The 23,461-nt window shown below is 30.7% G+C and overlaps 1 protein-coding gene across 1 annotated transcript; it reads left to right on the top strand.

The window, feature by feature from the left end:
* Positions 1-14,433: 14,433 nt before the first annotated feature.
* Positions 14,434-16,037, top strand: LOC131020835 (homeobox-leucine zipper protein ATHB-12). The gene is made up of 2 exons (XM_057949874.1): positions 14,434-14,940; positions 15,532-16,037. Exons 1-2 carry the CDS (start codon positions 14,653-14,655, stop codon positions 15,775-15,777), a joined length of 534 nt encoding a protein of 177 aa, XP_057805857.1. The 5' UTR covers positions 14,434-14,652; the 3' UTR covers positions 15,778-16,037.
* Positions 16,038-23,461: the final 7,424 nt, after the last annotated feature.

Here is a 23,461-nt window from a genome sequence, read left to right as displayed (position 1 = left end):
TACATGAAAGTTGAGTAATTTATATTCAATTAACCCTAAACTACACGTGGCATTTTTTTTTTGGAATTCGACCACGTGATAATTCAATAGTCATAACTTCCTTTGAATTCGGTTGTTTGACACAAATGTGTTCGTGAGGCATAAATATGATCGTGCGAGAAAATAAAACTAACGTCGTATTGCATAGTTGGATGAAAATAACATCGGTTCAGGTACAAAGTTTAGCCAGAAAAGTGACGAGTATGCAAAAAATGAAAAAAAAAATTAATAGGAACAATTTTAATGCATGAAAGTTAAGTAATTTATATTCAATTAACCCTGAAATACACATGGCATTTTATTTTGTTTGGATTCCGACCATGCACGTGATAATTCAATAGTCATAACTTCCTTTGAATTCGCACGTACATCGAACTGACACGTGCGTGAGAATTCTAATTCGGGTTGAACTTTTCATGTACCGTTGGTTAAAAATCGAAATTTAGGTATACATTAGGTTATATATAGTGGGTGGTTTTTGTGGGTAAACAAACACATCTAAACTTTGTGGCCACAACGCATGCTACACATTCAAGTGAAAATTAACATGAACCCAATTTAATGATCCCACCAAACAACCCTTTTAGCAGTGGACACACACTGAAATAGAGGTGAATTGAGTGAAGTAAATAGCATCATAATAATGCAATGAAAGGGGTTTGCATTGAAAGTGGTGTGTGTGTGTGTGTGTGTGTTAAACGACATTACATAGAGAAGATGGGGTGATGAGTGAGTAATGATGAATGAATAATTTAACAAAGAGAGTATCTTAAATGATGCCACACAAATGAGTCAGAGGAGTAGTTGAGTTATTGATCTGCCCGATAATAGGCACAACATTAATTAATGATGGCCCTCTTTTATTTTAAAATTTTATTTAAATTTTTATATGTATCAATATAAAGTTAGGGGACCCTCGTTTGCCGCGTACCTTTATTTCTTTCTTTTTCATTTCTTGCAATGGTGATGAAACCGAGATCACCACTATCTCCTACTAGCTAGCCTTATTTATTATTAGGCTGCTGTGCACCTATTTTTGAGTTTCAATTTCGGGTTTGTCTTTTTTTGTTATGGATTCAAATCCGAAATTTGTGCTTCCAAAAAAAAAAAAATCTCCTCGTTTTCCATAAATATGAATAATTGACCATGACTCGGGTTTTACTAATAAATTATTTAGAGTATTGATAGTAGAAAAAAAAATATCACATTGAGAATATTTTTTTTTTTGATCGGGCAAAGTCATGTTGAGAATATCACATTGATAATATTACTCCCTCATCGTTTCCACATTTGTCATTTCGGTCTGTCCGCGATATCGTTTTCACTTTCATTTATACAAGTATGGTCCACAAACTTCCACTCTCAACAATACTGAGACCCAAATGTGGAAACTCCACTCACTACAATATCCACCACTATCTACTACTATCCACCACTTTTCTTAAAACCCGCGTCGTCCACAACGTGGAAACGATATCGCAGACCGGGGGTGTATTAAGTAGAGGTGAGCGAAAAATTGAAAACCGAATAACTTAACCGATCCGAATCGAAATTTTAAAATGTTATTCGTTTTTTTTGGATTTTCGATTCGATTTTATTTTATTTTTCATAAAAAATCAGTTTTTCGATTTGTTTCAGTTGAGATTTTTTAATGATATATATATATATATATATATATATATATATATATATATATACTCTTTTAATGATAATATTCTAAGTTTTAACCCTAAAAGTAAAATATGCAACTCACAATTCCAATTTCCACATCCCATATTTTTTTATATGTTTTTTTTGGGTTTGTTCGATTTTTTTGGATTTTTTTGATTTTTTTTTTTTCCATTTTTCGATTTGGTTCGGTTTTGATTTAATTTTTTTTTTGATTTATTCGGTATGCATGGTTTATTCGATTAAGGTTTTTTTTTTTCTCTCTTAAGCCTAATATAAATTTGGTTTAATTGCTTTTATTGAAAAAACGAAAATTGAATGTTCACCATTATTGTTAAGTAGATTGTGAGTAAATTAATAGTGTAAGTTATATGGGTAAGATTATGTGTGGTGCATTGTCGAGAAATATAGTGTGTATAAATTTGGGGGTAGTAAAACAACGAAAAATCTTATTGTATGTTGTACATTCATGTTATTAAATGGATTGACTTACCTGACCTACTTTTGTAATTTGAAAAGATAGAAACATATATATAAAAATTTTAAATAATATATACTGGTTTTCAGGCTGTCTCAAGTGAGATGTGACCTATCAATGGAAATTTTTGGAGCGAGGACAATGCCCTACGCCCGAGGGTGGAAAAATAAAATTATTATGTTCATTGTTACGAACCTCTATAGTTAATGCGAAATGTACAACTCAAAAAAACTTTTGCTAAATTGCTATATTTTCTATATTCATACCTTTTTAATTTGTTGTCAAACATCTTTAAATAATTTTAATGAAATCAATTCAAGTGGCGTTAATTAATTTGCATACAATTAAAATAATCTTCGAAATGAGCTAGCTTTCAATGGTTGTGCAAGGTGAAATGTTTTAAGTAAGAAAAGGCTTAGTCATAATGTTGGCTACTAATTAAACTTCAAAAAATATATATATTTCATCAGAATCGATCACCTACCCACCGTGAGCAAACATAATGTGTCGACCACTGATGTGGCAATGTTAATTAGGAAGGAGAATTAATAAATCTTACTCTAATTACAATTGTCATATCAGTGGTGGGCACGTTATGTTTATTCATGGTGGGTAGGTGATCGGATTTGTATATTTCATAATGTATTGGCTACTAATTAAACTTCAGAAAATAGCGAGACATAAAATCTTCTAAATCGGTACTTTCCCACCTTTAATACCATGAATTGATTAAATTATTAGAACATGATATAATGAATTTGTTTTGATACATATTGTTTAATTTTGTGCAGCTGGCAAGCACTATTTTTGCTATATACTCCCTCCGTCCACGAAATGAGTATTCATATTTCCTTTTTCGTCCGTCCACGAAATGAGTACCCATTTCCCCTTTTGGCAAGTGTACCCCACACATCTCTTTAATTAATACACTCAAAAAGTGGGACCCTTAAACTATTCACACTACACTCCACACATTTCTTAAAACCCGTGCCGTCCACAAATGGGTACTCATTTCGTGGACGGAGGGAGTATTAAGGGTTTTGTAATCTTTAATTAAGATATGGGGTTATAGTTTTTCGGTCAATTCGCAACAACTTCAAGTCTTAAACCAACCCAGCGTCATATATTTTTGTTTTTATTTGAGTTTAATTATTTGAGAATTAATCACTTAATTGTGTGTTAGGTACTGGTGCATAAGAATTAAGATGACACTATATAATATTTTTGAATTTTTAATTTATACAACTAGAATCACTCAAATCTATATAATATTTTTGGATTTTTAATTTATAAAGTACGGTATATTTCGTACTACTTATTTTCAAACAAGATATCGCAGTATCATACCTATAGGCTATACTATACACTCTAATCTAATTGCATGTACCAAACAAGCCGTTAATTATCATTCAAAACAAACCCCTATCACCATCAATTCCCAAGCTCTAGATAGTTCTCTAATCATTCAATATTGTGATAGGAATTGAAGTAGAAGGCGACATCATTATATTCTGATAAACAAATACTCTATATATCCATCTCAATTATATAAATTGATTGAATTGCACAAGAATTAAAAAATTCATTAAAAAAAGAAATATATACGAGTAAACTCCTAATATCTCCATGTTCATTCCTTGAGTATTCGTTAATGTCAAAGTTAATCATCAGTACAGAAAAAATGCGTCGTTTACGATGGAATTTTCCACTGCTAACATTCATCACGAATCATTTTAAACGTTGTTTTAATAAAACAAGTCTATATATTTGGGATATTCGCAAACAAATTAAAACTTAAATAATTAGGATAGAGGAAGTACTATACATATTTTCCTTAATTATTTTGATTTAGCGTGGAAAACAATGTGATTGAATGCAAAGAGAGAGAGAGGCTAGGGAGCTACGGTCTCTTCCCTTTCTGCCAAATTGAAAAGTGCAAAATGTCTAAATTTGTTTGATTATTCTAGTCAAACTGTCCATGTAATTTTCTGTCGTAGCTAATTAATTGTGCATACAGCTCAAGTAGATATGATTGACTTAATTGGCAACACGCCTACTCTACACATGTGGTGTTAGCTTCTATTCTAATTTCAATTCAATTTCAAACTCTTTAGCTATAGCTTAGGTCTCCATGCAATCACATGATATGTAACTTCAAATTAAATGAAATGGTATTCACATCAACTCATCATGAATATGATGGTTCGTTTTTCATTAAAATGGACCAACTTCGTATTATTGTTTTATGCTAATTTTGACTCAAACAAATTACAATGTGGTATTCACATCAATTCACCATGAGGGTTCATTTTTAATAAAGTATAAAAGTGATAAAGTAGGAGAGAGAATATAATAATTATTAACTTATTTGGAAATGTGTCAAGATTTGTGGGACGACCCAAAAAAGAAAACGTGTCAAGATTCGTGGGACGGATGGAGTATCTCGCAATCTTTTTTTGGATTCATTAAAAATGATTCAAATTATCGTAAATCTGATGTAGAAAGATGATTTTATTTTGTGCGAGAAACGAGTATTTTAATAGATGACGTGATGATAAACTCGAATTTGAGACTTTTACCTTCATGCATTAATTAATCACATGATTGTAAAAGAACGCGTGATTTCTCGCCTGCGTGCGGTGATGTTTTCTCACTTTAGATGGTGTTGTATTCACGCCTATGTACGGTGTTGTATTGTTTAGTGTTGAGGTCCTACACGCAGGGCATTTCTCGCCTGCATGCGGCGATGTTTTCCCACCGTTTGGATGGTGGTGAGGTCCCACCTGCATACAGGTTGCATAATAATTGATTTATATTTAAATATCTCTTTTAATTTTTTTTTAAAAAAGGAACATGTGATTTCTTTTTAGTGACCCATAAGTCAGAACAACATTTTTGAGGTTTTTTTTTCTGAAAATAAAAAATAAAAATTAAACATATATACACCATTACTTTAAAAAAAAAAAAGCATTTTCATATAGTATCAAATTTATATGATCCTGCACATCTTTTAGATATCAGAAATCCGAATATTATCAAAGTTTGCCAAAACGAGTGATAGTAGAATAATAATGTTGTTATTATTATTATTAGTTTATTATAGTACAATGAATCACTTCCATATTACAGTTGTTCAGACAAATAGCATGCAATCAAACTCCTCTAACTTCATTAATATTTAACAGACTATTAAATTACTTCTCTGACTGAAAGACAACACTAAAAACACTCATTTGATTTTAGAGTTTCAATAATATTATAGGCTAGAATGAGATAGCGTAAGTGAGACTATATTTTGTTCATTTTTCAGAAACAATCAGTCAATTGCCATTTAAATAATAAGATTTTATTTAATTTGTAACTTTGATATGCTGATATTTAAAAAAAAAAAAAATTAATCCACCTTGCAGATTTTAGGTTTCTTGAACTTTTAATAACATCCAAGCAATTTTGACCTGAGTTGAAATATGATCGTTTTTTTTAAAACAATTGAAATTAAGAGGTCAATAATTATGTTTTATGTTTTGACTTACTAAAAAAAAACAGTTGAAATCCACGGCCATAATCTAATCTGAGCTTCAATTCAATTTCAATTCTATGTTAAATTGTGTCAATAGTGATAATTTGAGTAACAATCATCGTTTTGTTTTTATTATATAATAATTGACTTTAACTTTTCAATGAATGGAGGTACCCATTTAATTAATCCATAAAAATCTATAACGGTAACAAGATATAAATTAATGTCACTGAATTTTTTTTTTAAAAAAAAACGATGATTGTTACTGAAAGACAAAAAAAAAAACGATCAATCTCACTACAATATGTCCATGCATGATATTGTAGTCGATCGGTTGTAATATTATATATACTCTCTCGTCCATAAAAAGTAAGATACTTTTATCTTAAACATAATTCTATGAATTTTCCTTATCTTTTATTCTTACAAAGTACACCTTATTTATAAAAACAATAAATCTATCTAGCCACATTGTGGCCATCCACAAATTAGTCCAATTGAGAATTTTTTGATTTATTTAATTTATTTTTTAAATAAAAATAGAATTTAATTATTTTACTGTATTATCTATTTGTACGTATCTATTTTCTAAAAAAATGTATATGGTTCATTTTTATTTTTATTTTTTTAAAATAAAATATTACACAAAAATAAATACAATGTGAAAAATATAGTAAATTAACTAAATGTTATTTTTATTCTAAAATATAAATTATTACAAATTAAATTTTTTGTTATTTAGCTAGTTAATTTGTGGGTGTCCACAGTATGACTGTTTAGCTTCTCTCTTACAAAATACTATCCTTAATTCAATTTCAATTACTCATTTTATACAATAATGAGACCCTTCTCCTACATAAAAAAAATATCACGAATTTTATTAAAATTTGTGCCCATTAAAAATGTGGCATTCTTGGTGGCCACAAACAATAATTTGTGCCCATTAAAAATGTGGCATTCCATGGGTGAAGGTAGTATATAATTTCAAGAACATAACCTAAAAAATTATTGCAACAAACAATAATATTTATACGGCTTACTAGAAGTTGAAACATGCTAGTGGGTTTGCCAGAAATTTGCATGTTGGTATTGGCAGAAGAGATTTTAAAATGCGATTTTTTTTAATATTATACATGAAAATTTTAGACAGGTGCTTTTTTCTTTGTGGAAGTTGCGTTGTAGCCATATTGAGTGAGATGAAAACAGAAAATATGCATTATTTTGCCGCCCGCATCAAAATGAGTATCTTTTTTGCCACTTTTTGTGTATCTTTGGTCGGTTTCTGTGACATTAATTTCTTCACTTATATGTCCCCAACTCCCCCAAGTCAAAAAAAAAAAAAATCTTCACTTATATATATCTTACTTCCTCCGTCCCATGAAGCATGACCCATTTCTTTTCGACACGAAAATTAAGAAATTGGTGTTTTACGTGTTAAGTGTGGTAGGAGAAAAAGTGAAAAGATGAATAAATGATTAACTTTTTGCCATTTTTAAAAACAGGTCAAGCTTCGTGGTACAAATCAAAAAGGAAATTGGGTCATACTTTGTGGGACGGAGGGAGTATTATAAATTTCTATTTAATTTTTACTATAATAAAATTTCCTCAATAATTTGTTTGACAACTAAACTAACTAGTGCAAGTGTGCAACATAAGTCATATATTCATATTGAATGAATACTTTGGGAGATATGTTTACTCGTAAAAAAATAGCTTAAATAAATAAAAAATAGTTTAGATTTATCCATTATTTATTAAAATATACTTAAATTTTGGAATACCCAACCAACGACTTTGGATGAAATTTGAGCTAATTTGATTGATTTATTTATTTTTATTTTTTTGAATTGAAAGTAATAATAATAATAATATTTTCAAACATAAATCGTAAACAGCCGTTAGAAAAATGAAGACGTTAATTAATGAAAAAATAATTGTTTCGATTCCAGCCCATTTTGCAGTCTTTGAAGTCAACTGGGCCCAATCTTTGAACCCCTAGGCCCATTTAACAATAGAACCCAAACCATATTATTCATTTAGATTTACCCTTTATCTAATATATTTGTTGAGATTTTATGGAGTATAAAATTTGAAGCAGCCTCTAGATTTTAACAAACTTTGGTATGCAGGTCACTCTTAATTAATTATAATTAATGGTAATTTAAGAAGGAATAATTAGAGTTTATTAATTCAAAATTAAAATTTACTATTAAATTAATTAAGATTTATAAATCGTTTATAATTAGTTCAATTAGGATTTAGCAATCTATATTAGCTAGGGTTTATATATTCATTAACTTCTTCATTTAGTCAGTATATACCGATAGATTTATCACTTTACGTTTTAAATAGCCAACATATTTATACTTTATTCCTTAAAATCATTTCACTCAATATGATGCTATGTTGGTGTAAATTTTGCAGACAACTTTTTAAGATGAAGATGAAGATGAGAATAAAGCGAGCAAGAGAAGATAAATACACACGTACAATAAAAAATAAAAAATAAAATAGAATAGTGTAAATATATAGGTCGAAGTTGCTCACAAATTATCAATCGATTCAATCAATAAAAATCCAAAATCCATTAAAAAAAATTGGTCAAATCGGCCTAGAGTTTCATTTACTTGAGGAGTTCTTGACCTAGATCAATGCAAACTCAACAATATTATTCAAGATATTTATAATTTTGCCCCTAGTTTTTCATTTTATCTACATATGTATAATTCCCAAAATGCGAATAACATACTTATATTACACTTGAATATATTAATTACAAATTAGATCAAATTAATATTAAAAAAAAATCTACAACTTAACATCTAAATAAAATAGAACCCACACATCGTCGATAGATCTTGAACCAATCAACTCTTGAAAGAAAGAAATTTTAATGTCTCATTTTTTTTCGTTTGAGCTAGACCTCCTCGAACTAAATTCAAACTAGATGACACGTATATCAATAGGTCCATTTTTAATTAAAATTAAGAGATGTGGAAATGATAATGATACGATCTGCCTCTGCAAACCTTCTACTGACATGTGCATTCTTCTCTAAAATAGACGACATGAATGATTTTGACCCCTTAACCAATTTCACCTCAATTTTCCCTTTCTTCTTAGTCAATGCCTATCTCCCACCCTAAACATTCATCAAATCGGTTAACATTTGGCTCTTGTTAAGTAATTCAACAATGTACAAGTCTTTGAAATCATTAAATTAATTATATATTTGTAATTATATTTCATGTGGAAGATTCGTACAATCGACAAAAAAATATGATACTCTAATCAGCTGCTTTCTCCGTCCGCGAAAATTTGCCACAGTTCTCTTTTCGATTCGTCGACAAAAAAATTACTAGTTTCACTTATAGTAGTAGGGTCCACACAATTTTATGATATCCTTATAATTTACATTTTATTTAAATTTATATCGTTTGCAATGTGAGAAATTTTGTGAACGAATAGAGTATTATTTTTAAGTCAATTACTTAAATAAAATGAGAAAATATAAAGTTGCCACTAGAATAGTGGAATATATAGAACGATGATGCATGGTCGTTGACTAGGATGCAGTGGCAATGTTTTAGGGACTCTAGATCAATTGATCTAAGAGTGAAATTAAAGATGAGTGATAATCTTCTTCTTTAAAAAAAAAAGATTAGTGACAATAAAATTAATAGTGTAAATATAATAAGTAAATAAAGTGATATAGTGAAGCATAATCATATCATACCTTTATGGCAAAAAATTAATTTTTATAAGTATATGTGTTATATGGAAATTAACAATGGCATAACAATGATATACATATATATATATATTTGGGCAAAATTAATGTAACATGCAAAATCAGTTGATAAAATAGATTAAATCAAATATTTTAGTAATTATTATATCAAACTTTAAAATTAATATGCAAAAATGTTTAATAATTATCTCACCAAATTTTACAATTTATGTATAAAATTAATATTTAATGATTTATAGACAGTTGACCTTTTTTTTGTGGAAAAGTTGAGGCACTCAAATATTTTATTTTGGGAGAGGTTTTTTGGTTCAATCTTGTTTAGGTGTGTATAATTTTCTCGCCTTTGTGTAGGTAGTAATCTCGCATGTCCGTTTGTATGCTGTTATTTTTTTTTACCTTTTGTGTGATATACAGATCTCATCAGCGTGTAAATTATTTATTTAATCACATAATATATATATATATATATATATTTTAATTATTTTTCACCTTTATATAGTATAAAAATTTCGTTTGTGTGCAAATTACTTATTTGATTATATAATAGATATTTTTTGTAATTCTGAAAAACGTAAAGGGTTAGGTGGAATAAGCGACACGATTAATTCACGGGTGAAAAAAAAAATAAGAAGAGAAAAAGAAGTAAACAAAGTGTGGTGGGGCCGTTGAAACCCAAAGCTTGAGCAGCCAAGAAAAAGATAAGTTTGCCGTATTTTTTTGCAATTCCCATATGAAAAAGAGACAGGTGTGCCACAGCTCCACCTGTGGTCCCCACATCGCCGGACACGTGTCCACTCACCCTTTGCCGAAAGGGCTTTGACCCGCGGCAGCTGGCGCCTCCTCATTGGCTCCGCTCCTGCAGATGACAAATCAATTTTCTCTTTGAGCAATAAAAATTACCTACCGTCTATGCCTCTTCACTGACGTCGACTCCTCACTTCTATTCTTTAACCCATCTTTTAATTTTTTTTTTTTTGTGTCAATCTTTTAAGGAATTAAATATTTCTTAAATCTTATGTGTTGGAAAAAGATAATTGAATCGTGTCTGCCTAGCATTGAGGCATTTCGCACTTTAATTTTTTTTAACAGGCTTATGTCGAATTATATAATAAAAATTATTTTTCGTGTAAGAGTGTGTTTTCTTTTATTATAAATTTAACATAAAAGGGAAAAAACAAAAAATCACTCCTTATATATTACTCTCATCATCGCCTAAGAATGTGTGACATCAATTTTAAGAAATATTTAATAAAAAGTATTCATCTTTAAATGACACGAATTTTGATAAAATAGTTGAATGTGTTGTGAGTGGAGTAATGATCTCACTTCATTGTGAGTGAAAAACTTGCTAAAAATAGACTGGATATATTTTATGAGGACGGACGGAAATGACAAATTGGATACGTTTTATAAGGACGGAGAGAGTAATATGTTTAGTGAGGAAAGAGACCTATTACTTTTTGAAAAAAGTGATAATATGTGGTAGATAATATGTGAGTACATGTCTTAAAATGGAAGTGATATTTTTCTTATGGGATGAACGAAAATGAAAAAAATGATACTCCCTCCGTTCCACTATAAATGGCTCAAAACTTTTCGGCACGAGAACTAAGGAGAATGTGTAAATTGATTAAAAGTGATAGGACCTACACCTTTTTAAGAGTTAATTTTTTTTCATTTATAGAAATAGGTCACTTATAGTATGACGACCCAAAATCGAATACATACTAGTTTTAATGGGACGGATAAAGTACTTTTTTATGAAACATAGAGAGTATCAAGTGATGTGGTGTTGAGTTCAAACGGTGATATGGAGCTCACATATTCTTATTATTTTTATAAAAAAAGAATAAATATTTGAAGTGCAATAATCCAACAAGAAAAATAAAACACCTAACGGGGGGGTGTTATTTTTTCAATCCTCTATTTCACTCCAAAATTTTAAAGGGGGATAACAAGGTCACTTAACTTTTGATGTGATGATACTATTTCTTCATGGGAGTGAAAAGAAAACATAAAAAATAACAAAATTAATTTTTGTACAAAATGAAGAAAAAATTATTTTATTCTTTAATTTTTTTCATAATAATCGATAAAAATATTCTTGAAGGTAGCGTTAATGATATAATTCTTATCCCCAGTTGATATTATTCAACTATGGGTAATGTTGAAAGCTCATTTTAACAACCACCTGTTCTCGAAAGAAGTGGGCTGATAAGTCCTAAGATATTTCTTTTCTTCTTCATAATAATGTAAATATATAATGAGTAGTTGCTTTCTGGTACTATTATAATAATATTATATTTTATATATTAAGGGTTCGTTTGATACGTGGTATATGAGAAAAAATGTGATATGTTTAACTGGAACGTCTTTTATTATATATCATATTAATTAATATCATATTTAATAAAATGTATTAAAATATCTGTAAAATATAATATATTACTATATATTAAGACTATATAAAATTAATAATAATTATAAAGTATTACGAATACCACCTCCGTAGGTGGTATATAGAGTCCCTCAAATTAGTATAATATTTTTGAACTTTTAATTGATATAGGGTCATGTATTTTGTATTACTACTTCTTACTAAATATTAAGATATTATGGTATTATACACCCTAATCACCCGTACTGAATAGACCACAAGAGAAAGAGATTTTAAAAATTAAAATGCAACAACGGTGATGTCGCATAAATCCTATCTATAATAAAGGATTTAAATTTTTTAGAGCCGTAATATTGTGAATTGAATGAATTCGAATGCATTAACAAATTATGATGTGCGAGTATTCTCAGCCCTTAATTGTGAATTATGAATTCAAATGGTTCAAATGAATTATCAGATGCATCATCATATTATAAATTTGAACTAAACTATAAGTAACTACGTCATAATTTTTCGCTTTTCAAACAATAAAGCTGTTTTATTCTATATAATAAAAGAATTTAGAGTTTAATTCTCACCATCCTCTCGGGCCAATTAAAACAAAAAATAATACCCAAAAAAGACCATTATTTTAAAATCTGAAAAATAATGCGCGAGAATAGACTTGTCACAAAATAAGAAATTACGCACAAGCATGAATTCAGAAAAAATGTAAAATCATCAAAAATAAAGCACGAGTAATGCTATTTAGATAAAATATGTGTCCAAACAAAAAAAAAAGATTAAATACTTTAAAAATTAATTTATTTTTTCTCCATTGTAATTTTTTTGCATTTTTTTAATAATTAAAAAGATAATTAAAAATTACAGAAAGCCTACAATGTGGAGAAAATAATAAAACTAATTAATTTTTATTTATTTAAAAACAAATTTTTTAAATGAATCGAAATATTTAACTTTTTTTTATCCGGGCATATCTTGTCCAAATAACAGTAATGTAAAGTTATATCATACATATACTAATTTGGAAGGGGAGACATATAAAGATAGTACTAGTTTAAAATTTGTGCACTAGCGCCTTGAATTGATACTCCCTTCCTCTCCCAAATAATTTTATAGGAGGGAGTGATATGAATTTTAAGACAAAATTATTAAGTGTATTGAAACTGGTTAAAGAAAAAATTATAATTAATATTATGAATGGTGAAAATGTGATCGTAAGAATATATAAATAGGGTTTTATTAAAGGTGCGATAGTGTTCAAAAGTTGATATAAAAAAAAATTGCATAAAAAACGACCTAAAAGGAAAAATAAGAAGTTATTTAAGCTGACGGAGGAAGTAAAAGTAATATTTAGGCTCGATCACATAATAATTCATGTAGATAATTAATAAACATAATCACAAAATGGCATTTATGCATATGCATGCAGGCAGATAGAATTTGCAGAGCACAAAATAATATGAACCCACAACGTGATACACGTACATGGACTTTATTATTCTAAATAATAAAATAAAATCCAACCACGTATCATTTCACGACAATTGTGATCTATCTCAAACATTTAATAATCCCTTTACTCAGGGATAAATATATTGTCGGCTCCCTGCATTATCTGCATGCCATTCATTACCAAGTCAGTATCTTTTGCCACTTCACTATTAATGGATTTTAAATAAATCAATAATTAAGTATTAGTGGATTTTAAAGTAGACAGAGTAACATTGCAGAAAGCAAATAAAGTAGAAATGAGCCATGAGTAATGTGGTACTCATTCAGTCAAATTATTAGTGTCTCAACCAAATTAAGGATGTATAAATTAATTATGAATAATAAGGTTTATATTTTTTCTAAAAATTAACTATTGTTTATCACAAAAATAAGCTACTAATAGAAGAATATAATGAGTTGGAGAAACTATATAATAGAAGTAAAAAAATAAAAATTGTATATTTAAATGTGCGGTGTGCATCTATATATATATCATACTCCTTCCGTTCATAGTATCGTTTTCACTTTTACTATTTTGATCCGTTCACAACATCATTTCAACTTCCATTTATAGCAGTAAGATTCATAAACTCCGCTAACAACAATACCCACTATTATCCATAAAAAAATACGTGTTGTCCACAAAGTGGAACGATATCGTGGATGGAGGAAGTATTGATTTGAATTTTTAAAATATTTTAATTTGTAGCCTCAACTTCGATTTTAATTTTTGCGACGTGAACTTTGAAAAATTATTTAATTATAACAATTAAAATTTGTTTTTCGGCCTTGAAAATGCCACAATCACGCAAAGACAGCAGCAATTCTTTCTCGAAATTACCCTTGAAACGACGACCAATCACTGTGAAAAAAACTAGAGTCCACCGTATTCTACAACTAAAGAGAGCGTCTAGTGATAGGTAGTCCATCGTCATCGAATCAGCGGTGCGATTAGAATCGTACCTGAAAGTTGACGTCACTTCATGCTACAGACTATAATCAACCTTAAAATTTATTTGTCTCTAATTAAAGTATATTAACTTATAATTAACTATATTAACTTATAATTAAAATTTAAGTAGTCCATAATTACATATGCAATGCACCTGCAGCAGTATAAAATTTAATGTAGGAAGTAGAAGAAAAGCTGTACACGGCTTGGGAGGGGCGCAGGCCCACCGCGGCACCTCCGCCCATATAAAATCAGACGCACGCACATGCCATTTTTCAAAAACCCTCCCAATTAGAAGAAAACTGCAGGCAGCCACACATTCCTTGATGCGGAAAGTAATCATCAATCAGCGATGAAGAAGATGAGCCGGAGCGACAAGCGCCGATTCAGCGACGAGCAAATCCGGCGGCTGGAGGTGATCTTCGAGGCGGAGAGCAAGCTGGAGGCGAGGAAGAAGGCGGAGGTGGCGCGGGAGCTGGGGCTGCAGCCGCGCCAGGTCGCGATTTGGTTCCAGAATCGGCGAGCTCGGTGGAAATCGAAGCACATTGAGAAGGAATACGCCGCCTTGCTCGCTAATTACAACGCCCTCGCCGCCGAGTTCGACTCGTTGAAGAAGGAGAAGCACTCCTTGCTTAATCAGGTACTTAATTAACTTGCTAATTATTAATTAATTATCACTCGTTTTGATTGATACTCGAATAGGTTTCGGTTACTCGGATGGATTGGAACTTTAGAATATTCGATGACTTTTTTGATGATTTCAAATCATTTGCTTGCTTGGTCTGTATTTACTTTTTATCGTTACGTTCATGATTTCTCCGATTTCATTCTTTCAATGAAATATCAAGAACTTTATAAATTATACTAATAACTCAAAATTTAATCTATCTTACTATTTTTACGACACGAATAAAGTAAAATTAGCTATTATACTATTTTCATTTGCTAAATGAGTACTCATATTTCTTTTTTGGTCATTCTATCGAATGAGTGTTCATTTCATTATAAAAGTGAGACACTTATTCCATTAACCACACTTAATCAATTTCTTAAAACTTGTGTCATTCAGAATGAACACTCGTGGACAGAGGGAGTAGTAATTAAGAGATTAGCCTTATCATTATTATTACATATTTGCCACGTTAATCCTCAAAACTAAATGCATCCTTACTGTGATAATAGTGATTAATAAGCATGAGTGTTGATTAAAAATTTGTCTGTGTATGTGCAGTTGGAGAAGCTGAAGGGAAAGGGCGACGACGATGAAGAAGGAGGAAGTGGCGCGAGGTGCGGCGGCGAGTCGGAGAGTGTTAAGACGAATGATTTTGAAGTGAAAAACGAAGGGATGGTTTCGGTTTCCGACGAGGAGGAGATGCTGAGAATGGTGGAAACGACGTCGGATTGGGGAGGTCTGGATTGCGATGATATTATTATAGACCAGAGTAGTAGTTATCAATGGTGGGGTTTCTGGTCTTGATTCATTCATCGATCATATGTGTGTGTGTGTGTGTTTGTGCAGCCATTTCCAATTTGATATTTCTTCCACTATTAGGTAGGTTTTGGGTGGTTTTCATATAGGTAGAGAGGGAATGAAATAAGAGCACATACATATAGCATACGATGAATCTATCACTTTGCTTCCAACGTTATTCCACGTGTAATATAATTAGGAGGCGTCTGGTTTGGTGGATGAGAAAGATAAGATTGATAGAACTGAAGAATGATTATATGACTAAATTATTGCATGACTAAAGTGTTTGCCAAATTATTTATCATGGATCGAATCATGCGAACCGAAAATTTGATTAAGTTGAATTATTTTATCAATCATAATTTTTTCCCCTAGATCAAATGCCTCTTTAAAATGTTACAAACGCTTCAGCACGTTATATACATGAACCTAAATAATGATGCTAATAATAATAAGAATGAAAAAAATGATTAGCTGAAAAATGATGATAGTTAGAAGAAAGAGGATAATCATGATCATCCTCAATTCATTGCAGGCCCAATAGCAATTATCAAGCACAAAAAGGAGAAATCATGGGCTATTTAAATATGTTGGAATCTTGGTTTTTTTTATATAAACGTGTTACCCAACTCCAAAAAAAAAAAAAAAAAAAAGGCCCATTTGTTAAGTTATATAAGAGTAAGCCCAAGTTATCTCAAGGAAGAAATACTGAGTCAATTTTTGGGCCTGCAAGCTAGTTTTGGGTGGCCTTTGAGAAAATGTAATTTGTATAGTAATTTGAGTTGATGGTTATTCTAAAACGGTATAAACATACAAATCAATGTTAATATATCACATCCTTATTCTCTTATATACATAAAAATTACAATCTAAAATGAGAACTGAGAATACAACACTGACGTGTAAAGTTACTGTATTCGTTGTGTAACTAACTGTACTCGATAAAAATAAAAAATAAAAAAATTTGTTTCTTTCAGGATTCGAAACGAGGTGATGCATTCATACATCAAGATTATACATCCACCGAAGATCTTCATGATCCAAAGGTTGAGAATGATTCTCTATTTATATATAAAAATTAAAAAAAGCTCCGGATGCCAACTAAATTACTAAGGTAAATCACACAAGATAATTAATTGACAATACAAAATTCACTTGTCCACTTGCAAAAAAGTGACATATACATGACATCAATTATTCATTCTTACCACAAAAAAAGAAAATATTCATTCTTACCAAGTAACATAATCTGTAATTAATAAGTTGAATGCAAGATGCCATTGCCGATTTGCCTATCCTTAAATGATTTAACATATCAGCAAACTTTAGTTGTCTTAAAAAAATATAAATATAAATATGAATATAAAAAAAAACTTGGCTAAATGGCGACACAAAGTTGACCTCCACTGTATTATGCGTGGACTTCTTAGTCAACCAAATATATAAATATACTATTATTCTCAGTAGCTTTTAATACCAACCTTCAAAGTATAATTTATACTTTAATTGGCGCAATCGTATTATTTTTAAGTATAAAGTATTCCTCAAAATATGGAATATAATTACAGATTTGAGATCATAGAATTTGATAACTAAGACAGCCATTCATTCTTACAAGTAGACATAAATATCTTACATATATGCTCCTATACAAATCAAGAATAAATATAATTAGAGAATGTATTCACTGAGAATGACTATCTTTCGTGATAAATGAAAATAACCAATAATTTGCAAAATTTATGAACAAGTAAGTGTACCATATGTATAGCCTTATTCGGCAAAATTTATCACGAAAGATAGTCATTCTCAGTGCTTTCACTTTTCGGCAGGAGCCGGTTTTGCCTTTGAGGCGGAACTTTTTGCTTTTATTATCATTCTTGAGAGGGCTGCTGCTCATCAATGGTATAACCTCTGGATTGAATCTGATTCAACATACGTTGTTAATGTCTTCAATAATCGTGAGGTTCCGGTCCCGTGGCGTTTTCGGAGCAGATGGCGGGCGGCGCTTAAAGGTGTGGAGCACTACAACCTCCGTTGCTCTCATAACTACCGGGAAGGTAACCAAGTTGCCGATTACCTCGCTTCCTCTCTTTCGCAGGAAGGGTTTTGGTTTCATTCTATTCCTGAGATTGCTCAGCTGGTTTTCGATGATGTACATTCTTCCTTTGTTCGCATGGTGCGATAGCTTGTCCTGGGTTGTTTGTTTCGGTGCTTGGTGGGAACCGGGGAGATTTGGGGGTGATGGTACGGCCGGAACTTCCGAAGTCTCCTCAACTCAGCTTCCGCCGCACCTTGTTTCTTTCATGTTTTCTTTGTATCTAGACGGGTACTCTTTATCCTCGATTTGAGGTTTTAATGAGGCCCGGCCCTGGTCTTCTCTTTGGGTTTTTTTAGGTTCCGTTTTCTTTAATAAAATTTCAATTCAGCATGTATAGCCTTATTCAGTACTGAATACGAATATTCATGTATTACATCAATTTATCATGATGTTTATTAATTTATTCCTCATTTTTCACGAAAGATAGTCACTATCACTGGGACTGGCAATTTTGGACACGATACGAAATCACAATTGATTGGTTAGTGTCAAACATTATCGGATCCGTGTCCTTATCGTGTCGACCTGATAAAGACACGATAATTTCGTGGCCGGATCGTGTAACATGTTAAAATTAATATTATTATTTGTATTAAATATTTATTTTATAGTTAAGATTTTTGACTTTTTGAAGCCCCCCTTTTTTTTTTTTCTAATCTCATCATTTGTTTCGCCGCCAAGCAACACAAAATTCATGTAATTCCTTATTTATTTTAATTTTAGGTTTTATCGTATTGCTATGGGTCGTGTTTAATCAGGTTTTTATTACTAAATCGTGTCGTGTCAACATGATTTAAATCGTGTTTCTATCATTTTTGTATCGTCGAACAAATTCTTAACAAGCCGTGTTCGTGTTTGATCTTATCGTATCGACCTGATAACGATCTTACGCATACAATATGCCAACCCGAATTTTCACCAGATCCCAACTAAATAAGTAAATGAAAATCTCCAAATCCAAGGACTAAATGTGAAATATCTACATGAAACTTCAAGTACTAGCATATATATATATATATATATATATATATATATATATATATATATATATATATGGCCTAATGGCCATTCCCAAAAGGGGAAATGTTAAGATTTTGAGTCCAACATCAATCATCAAAGTAGAATCATAGAGAAGGAATAGGAATTACCCAATTCAATTAATTGGCCTTCTATACTATACATAATTCTTTTAGTTAAAAAACAAGAATGACTATTTTAGTCAAAGAATTAGTGGCAAATAAAGGCATTAAGTGATGAAATTGATTAAAGATCCACACAAAAAAGCCTGCGTTTTCGCTAGGACCACGGTAGATCAACCTCAACTCCTCCAACAATGCAAAATATTCTTCACTTATATCAATACCATGAAGAATAAAAACCGTGGGAAAAACAAACTATGGTGAGAATCTTTATACCTAAAAATCAGTAAGAAAGAGGATTTTGTAAGATTATGGCATCGAATCCAATCATTTCTTGAATGAGAACAAGTGGGTTTGGACGACAAGTTGCAGGCCACTTCAATTATAAAAATGAACTTCACTTCTCTGTTTAAGGTTTCACGTTTCCACTAAAAAAATTTGCCACATATTATTACCAATATTGATTCTAGAATTAACTTGAAGTAACTATGCCTCTACCTTGATCGATTTGATAAAGCAATTCCATGATTTCCATCTCAAATACTCTATTTTCTCCTCCCACTAAAGATGACTCGTTTTTCCATTTTGGGTTGTCCCTTAAAGATGACGCATTTCTATGAAAGACAATATTTAATTCTTGAAAAAGTCACGAGTCCTACTATTTTTATCTGATTTATACCTTTTCTTTAATCTCTGCGCCAAAAAAAGTAAGTCATGTTGAAACTATATGTACCTTAGGTAACAATTAAAGTTCAAATTTTAGCGTATAAAAGTGGATTTTTTGCAGATTATAATTATGATAAAAATGCCTTGATATAAATCACAATTACTCTTTTGTGATTAAGAGAGAGCTTGGTTGCAGATCATATTATGAATTTTCCAAACAAAAAGATTTTGGAATTAAGAAGCCTTCCACTATATTCTTTCTTCATTGAAATTCCACTTCAAAATGATAAAGATTGTAATCACTTAATTTAATTGCTACCATGAATTATTGGAAAAATTAATTCAATATGTATTGTGGGTATGGTCCTAAAAATTCAATATATACTACTCCACATGATTGATGCTTTGCAACAATATATATATAAACAAAATATTGCAGATCCTAGTATTAAAATAATATATTTTAATAAACTATTAAGAAAAAGAATCATATCCAAGGAAAAGGAGCAACTGCCAATCTTAATTTGGATATGGCCCCTTAATTAATTTAATTATTTTTAATTTAGTGATGTCAGTATGTAGCGCATCCTGATAGGGAGTCGAATAATATTCTTTGATCTAACTTTTATAATAATAATTCAGATCGTTAAATCATGAGGCATTACCATTAAACCACTGTGTACACAGAGATATCCACTATCTTTTTCATCAAAAGCTCTAAACAAAAATATAGTATTAATTTAATTTTATTTCTTTGCATCATAGTAACAAAGCTTTAGTTGCCACGATCCAATACTTTTTCCACCACAAATATTGACGTGCTTAAGATTTAAAATACTAATTATTACTCTAATAATTGATTAAGTTATTTACATTAAGGAATGTGATTTTTTTTTATATATAATTACATGAAGCGTATATATCATCAAATAAATCAATTACGATTTCTACGCCGCATAAAAATAAAAAATATATCACATCGCACGCAGGCGAGGACCTCTATATCATATAAAGGTGAAAATATACTGTGAAATCTCTATATCACATAGAACTGGGGAAAATACTACGGTGATGGAAAATATATTACATCCCACACAGATGAGATTTCTATAATATATAAAGATGAAAAAATATTACATCATACATAAATAAAATTGAATCCAAAACCTCTTACGACGAGAGTCTTTGGATCTCAGAGTTTAAGCACAAATTCCATGAGATAGAACTCGATAGTCACATTTACTGTTAAAATCAAAACTTTAAAGAACATGACAATAAGCATGAGTTCAGGAAACACATTATAAGACATGATTTGACATCACAACTACCAAATATATATGAATCATAAAAAAAAACGTAAGAAAAATAACACGAGGGAATAGTAGTTAGAGAGTGTTCATTTGAACTTATAAGCTTTTGAAAATATTTGATGAAATAAACTCATAAACAACTTACATATTATAAAGATGAGTTCAAATAACTTAATTATGAGCTCCTCTTCCCTAAAAAAATTTTATAAGCTCTTAAAAGGATAAGTTCTTTTACCTTAACTTATTATTTCATAATCTCCAAACCAAGAATCAATTTTAAAAAATTAATAGGGTTAGATTACAATCAATCAATGGATCGGAATGAAAACGGCTAAACCACAAAAAGTCGAACATCATTTCATGTCTTTCATTGGAGGAGGAAGAGGTAAGAGAAACAAGAACTTCCTTAAAGCTCTTTGGATCGGGACTGTTTGGCTGATCTGGAAGTATAGGAATGAGAGTAGGTTTGAGAACAAGAATTGGGAGGTGTCCAATCTTGTTAATGAGGTCAAAGGGAGGCTTTGGAGCTGGAACAAAATCTTCCATGTGGTCGAGTCCAATGTTCCTTTTACCTTGTGGTGCTCTAACGAGTACGCACCACTTGTATGATGTTTTTGGTACTCCTGGTACCGCCCCAGTATTTTAATAGATTTTTAATTGATCAAAAAAAAAGATTACAAACTCATTTTAGGATATGAATGACGAGCAGTAAAAATATGATAAATTCGCTGTGAAAAGTGGTGAATAAAAAAATAAATTTTTGCCTCTTCGTGTGATTCGAGTCCAATACCACGAATTTATTCAACAAGTGATGAATCCACCGAAAATCTTCATAATCTAATTTAAAATGAATTTTTATTTTACGTGATCCCTTAGAAAATAACTCTATTATAATTTGTTAGATCCAACATATACCTTTCAAAATCATTTTTCTTCGATCTTCACTCTCTGACTAAGATTTTTCTTTTTGACTCATAATTTTCTCGCTAGCTAGCTCACCTCGTTTATCCAAGCACGTTCACAACTTATAACCTTTTAAAAAATTACATCTTATAAACTTTAGAAATATTTTATAAGTTGTTGGAGTTTATAAGATCACCAACTCAGACCATCGTCGTCCAAAGTTTTTTCTCTATTAACATGAAAACCATTGAAGGAAACTGAAATCGAGAGTTTGAGTCACCGTAAAGAGAAAATAGATCACTTCCATTTATATAGTACTCCATTTCACACAACTTTACTCACATTTAAAATGAAACTCTTACTCTGCTCATATTTTATTAAAATTCGTACCATTCACAATATGACAATTTTTTCGAGAACGGAGACAGTATTCATTATTAATATTTTTTTAAAAAATAATAAAAAAATAACTAGGAGACCAAGGTCAATATTTGAAAGATCTTGATGTTTGTATGTACGTGTGATCTGTAGTCTGTACCTCAACAATATATGATATGAATCAACGGCGGGGGATTAATCATGGCTTCACTCATCCACACAATCATGGTCGATCGCCAACAACGTGTGGTCTTTAGCAATGGGTGTGGGTCCCATTTAATTAAATTCAGCCACATTTGTTGGCAATTTTGTTTGGTTTCATTCTATTGATTACTCTTTTCAGCTGTCTCCAATTTCAGACCGCCTCATCTTCATTTGTCTTTTAAACACACTACCTATTACTATAACTGTCTTTAATTTTAATTTTTCAACCGACCCCAACTTACAATCAAACTCAATTCAACTTTATTTTATATAACTCTTAGCTTCGATTTTGCAAACCCCTATCCACACAAATACTTTGAGAGAAAAAAAAGTTGAAGAGATTATGTTATTTGAGTTCGAACCTGACTTCATATCGATCATTTAAATCGGTTATCGGCGTGAATCGGATAAGATGATTATTTCAAAAATTAAAGTTATCACGCCTCATTTGACCCGCTTTCCTTTTCAAGATGTCTCATCTGACACGACCTAGTCAATTTTGGATGAAAATAAAGGCACTGATTTACACAAATAAGAAAAAAAGTTGAAGAGATTATGTTATTTGAGTTCGAACCTGATTTCATATCGATCATTTAAATAGGTTATCGGTGTGAATCGGATAAGATGATCATTTCAAAAATTAAAGTTGTCACGCCTCATTTGACCCGCTTTCCTTTTCAAGCTATCTCATCTGACGCGACCTAGTCAATTTTGGGCGAAATAAAGGCACTGATTCACACAAATAAGTGGGTCCATTAAAAATATTTTATACGGTAATTAACACTTGCTCCTGAATAACCGTTCTGAAAAAAATTAAGACTCCCTCTATTGTTCACTCAATGGACATATTTTGAATTTTTTCATGGTGTGCTAATACTGATGAATAATTATATTTATCTTGGATTGGTATAACATATAAATTTTTAATTTAATTTAATTTAATTTATTAAAGTATTATTTTCTCTACCTCGCCTCACTTAGATTAATTT

Source organism: Salvia miltiorrhiza, chromosome 4 (assembly GCF_028751815.1).
Source record: "Salvia miltiorrhiza cultivar Shanhuang (shh) chromosome 4, IMPLAD_Smil_shh, whole genome shotgun sequence".
Lineage (NCBI taxonomy): Eukaryota > Viridiplantae > Streptophyta > Magnoliopsida > Lamiales > Lamiaceae > Salvia > Salvia miltiorrhiza.
The sequence above is the reverse complement of the archived record's forward strand: the minus strand, read 5'-3'. Positions and strand labels throughout refer to the sequence as shown.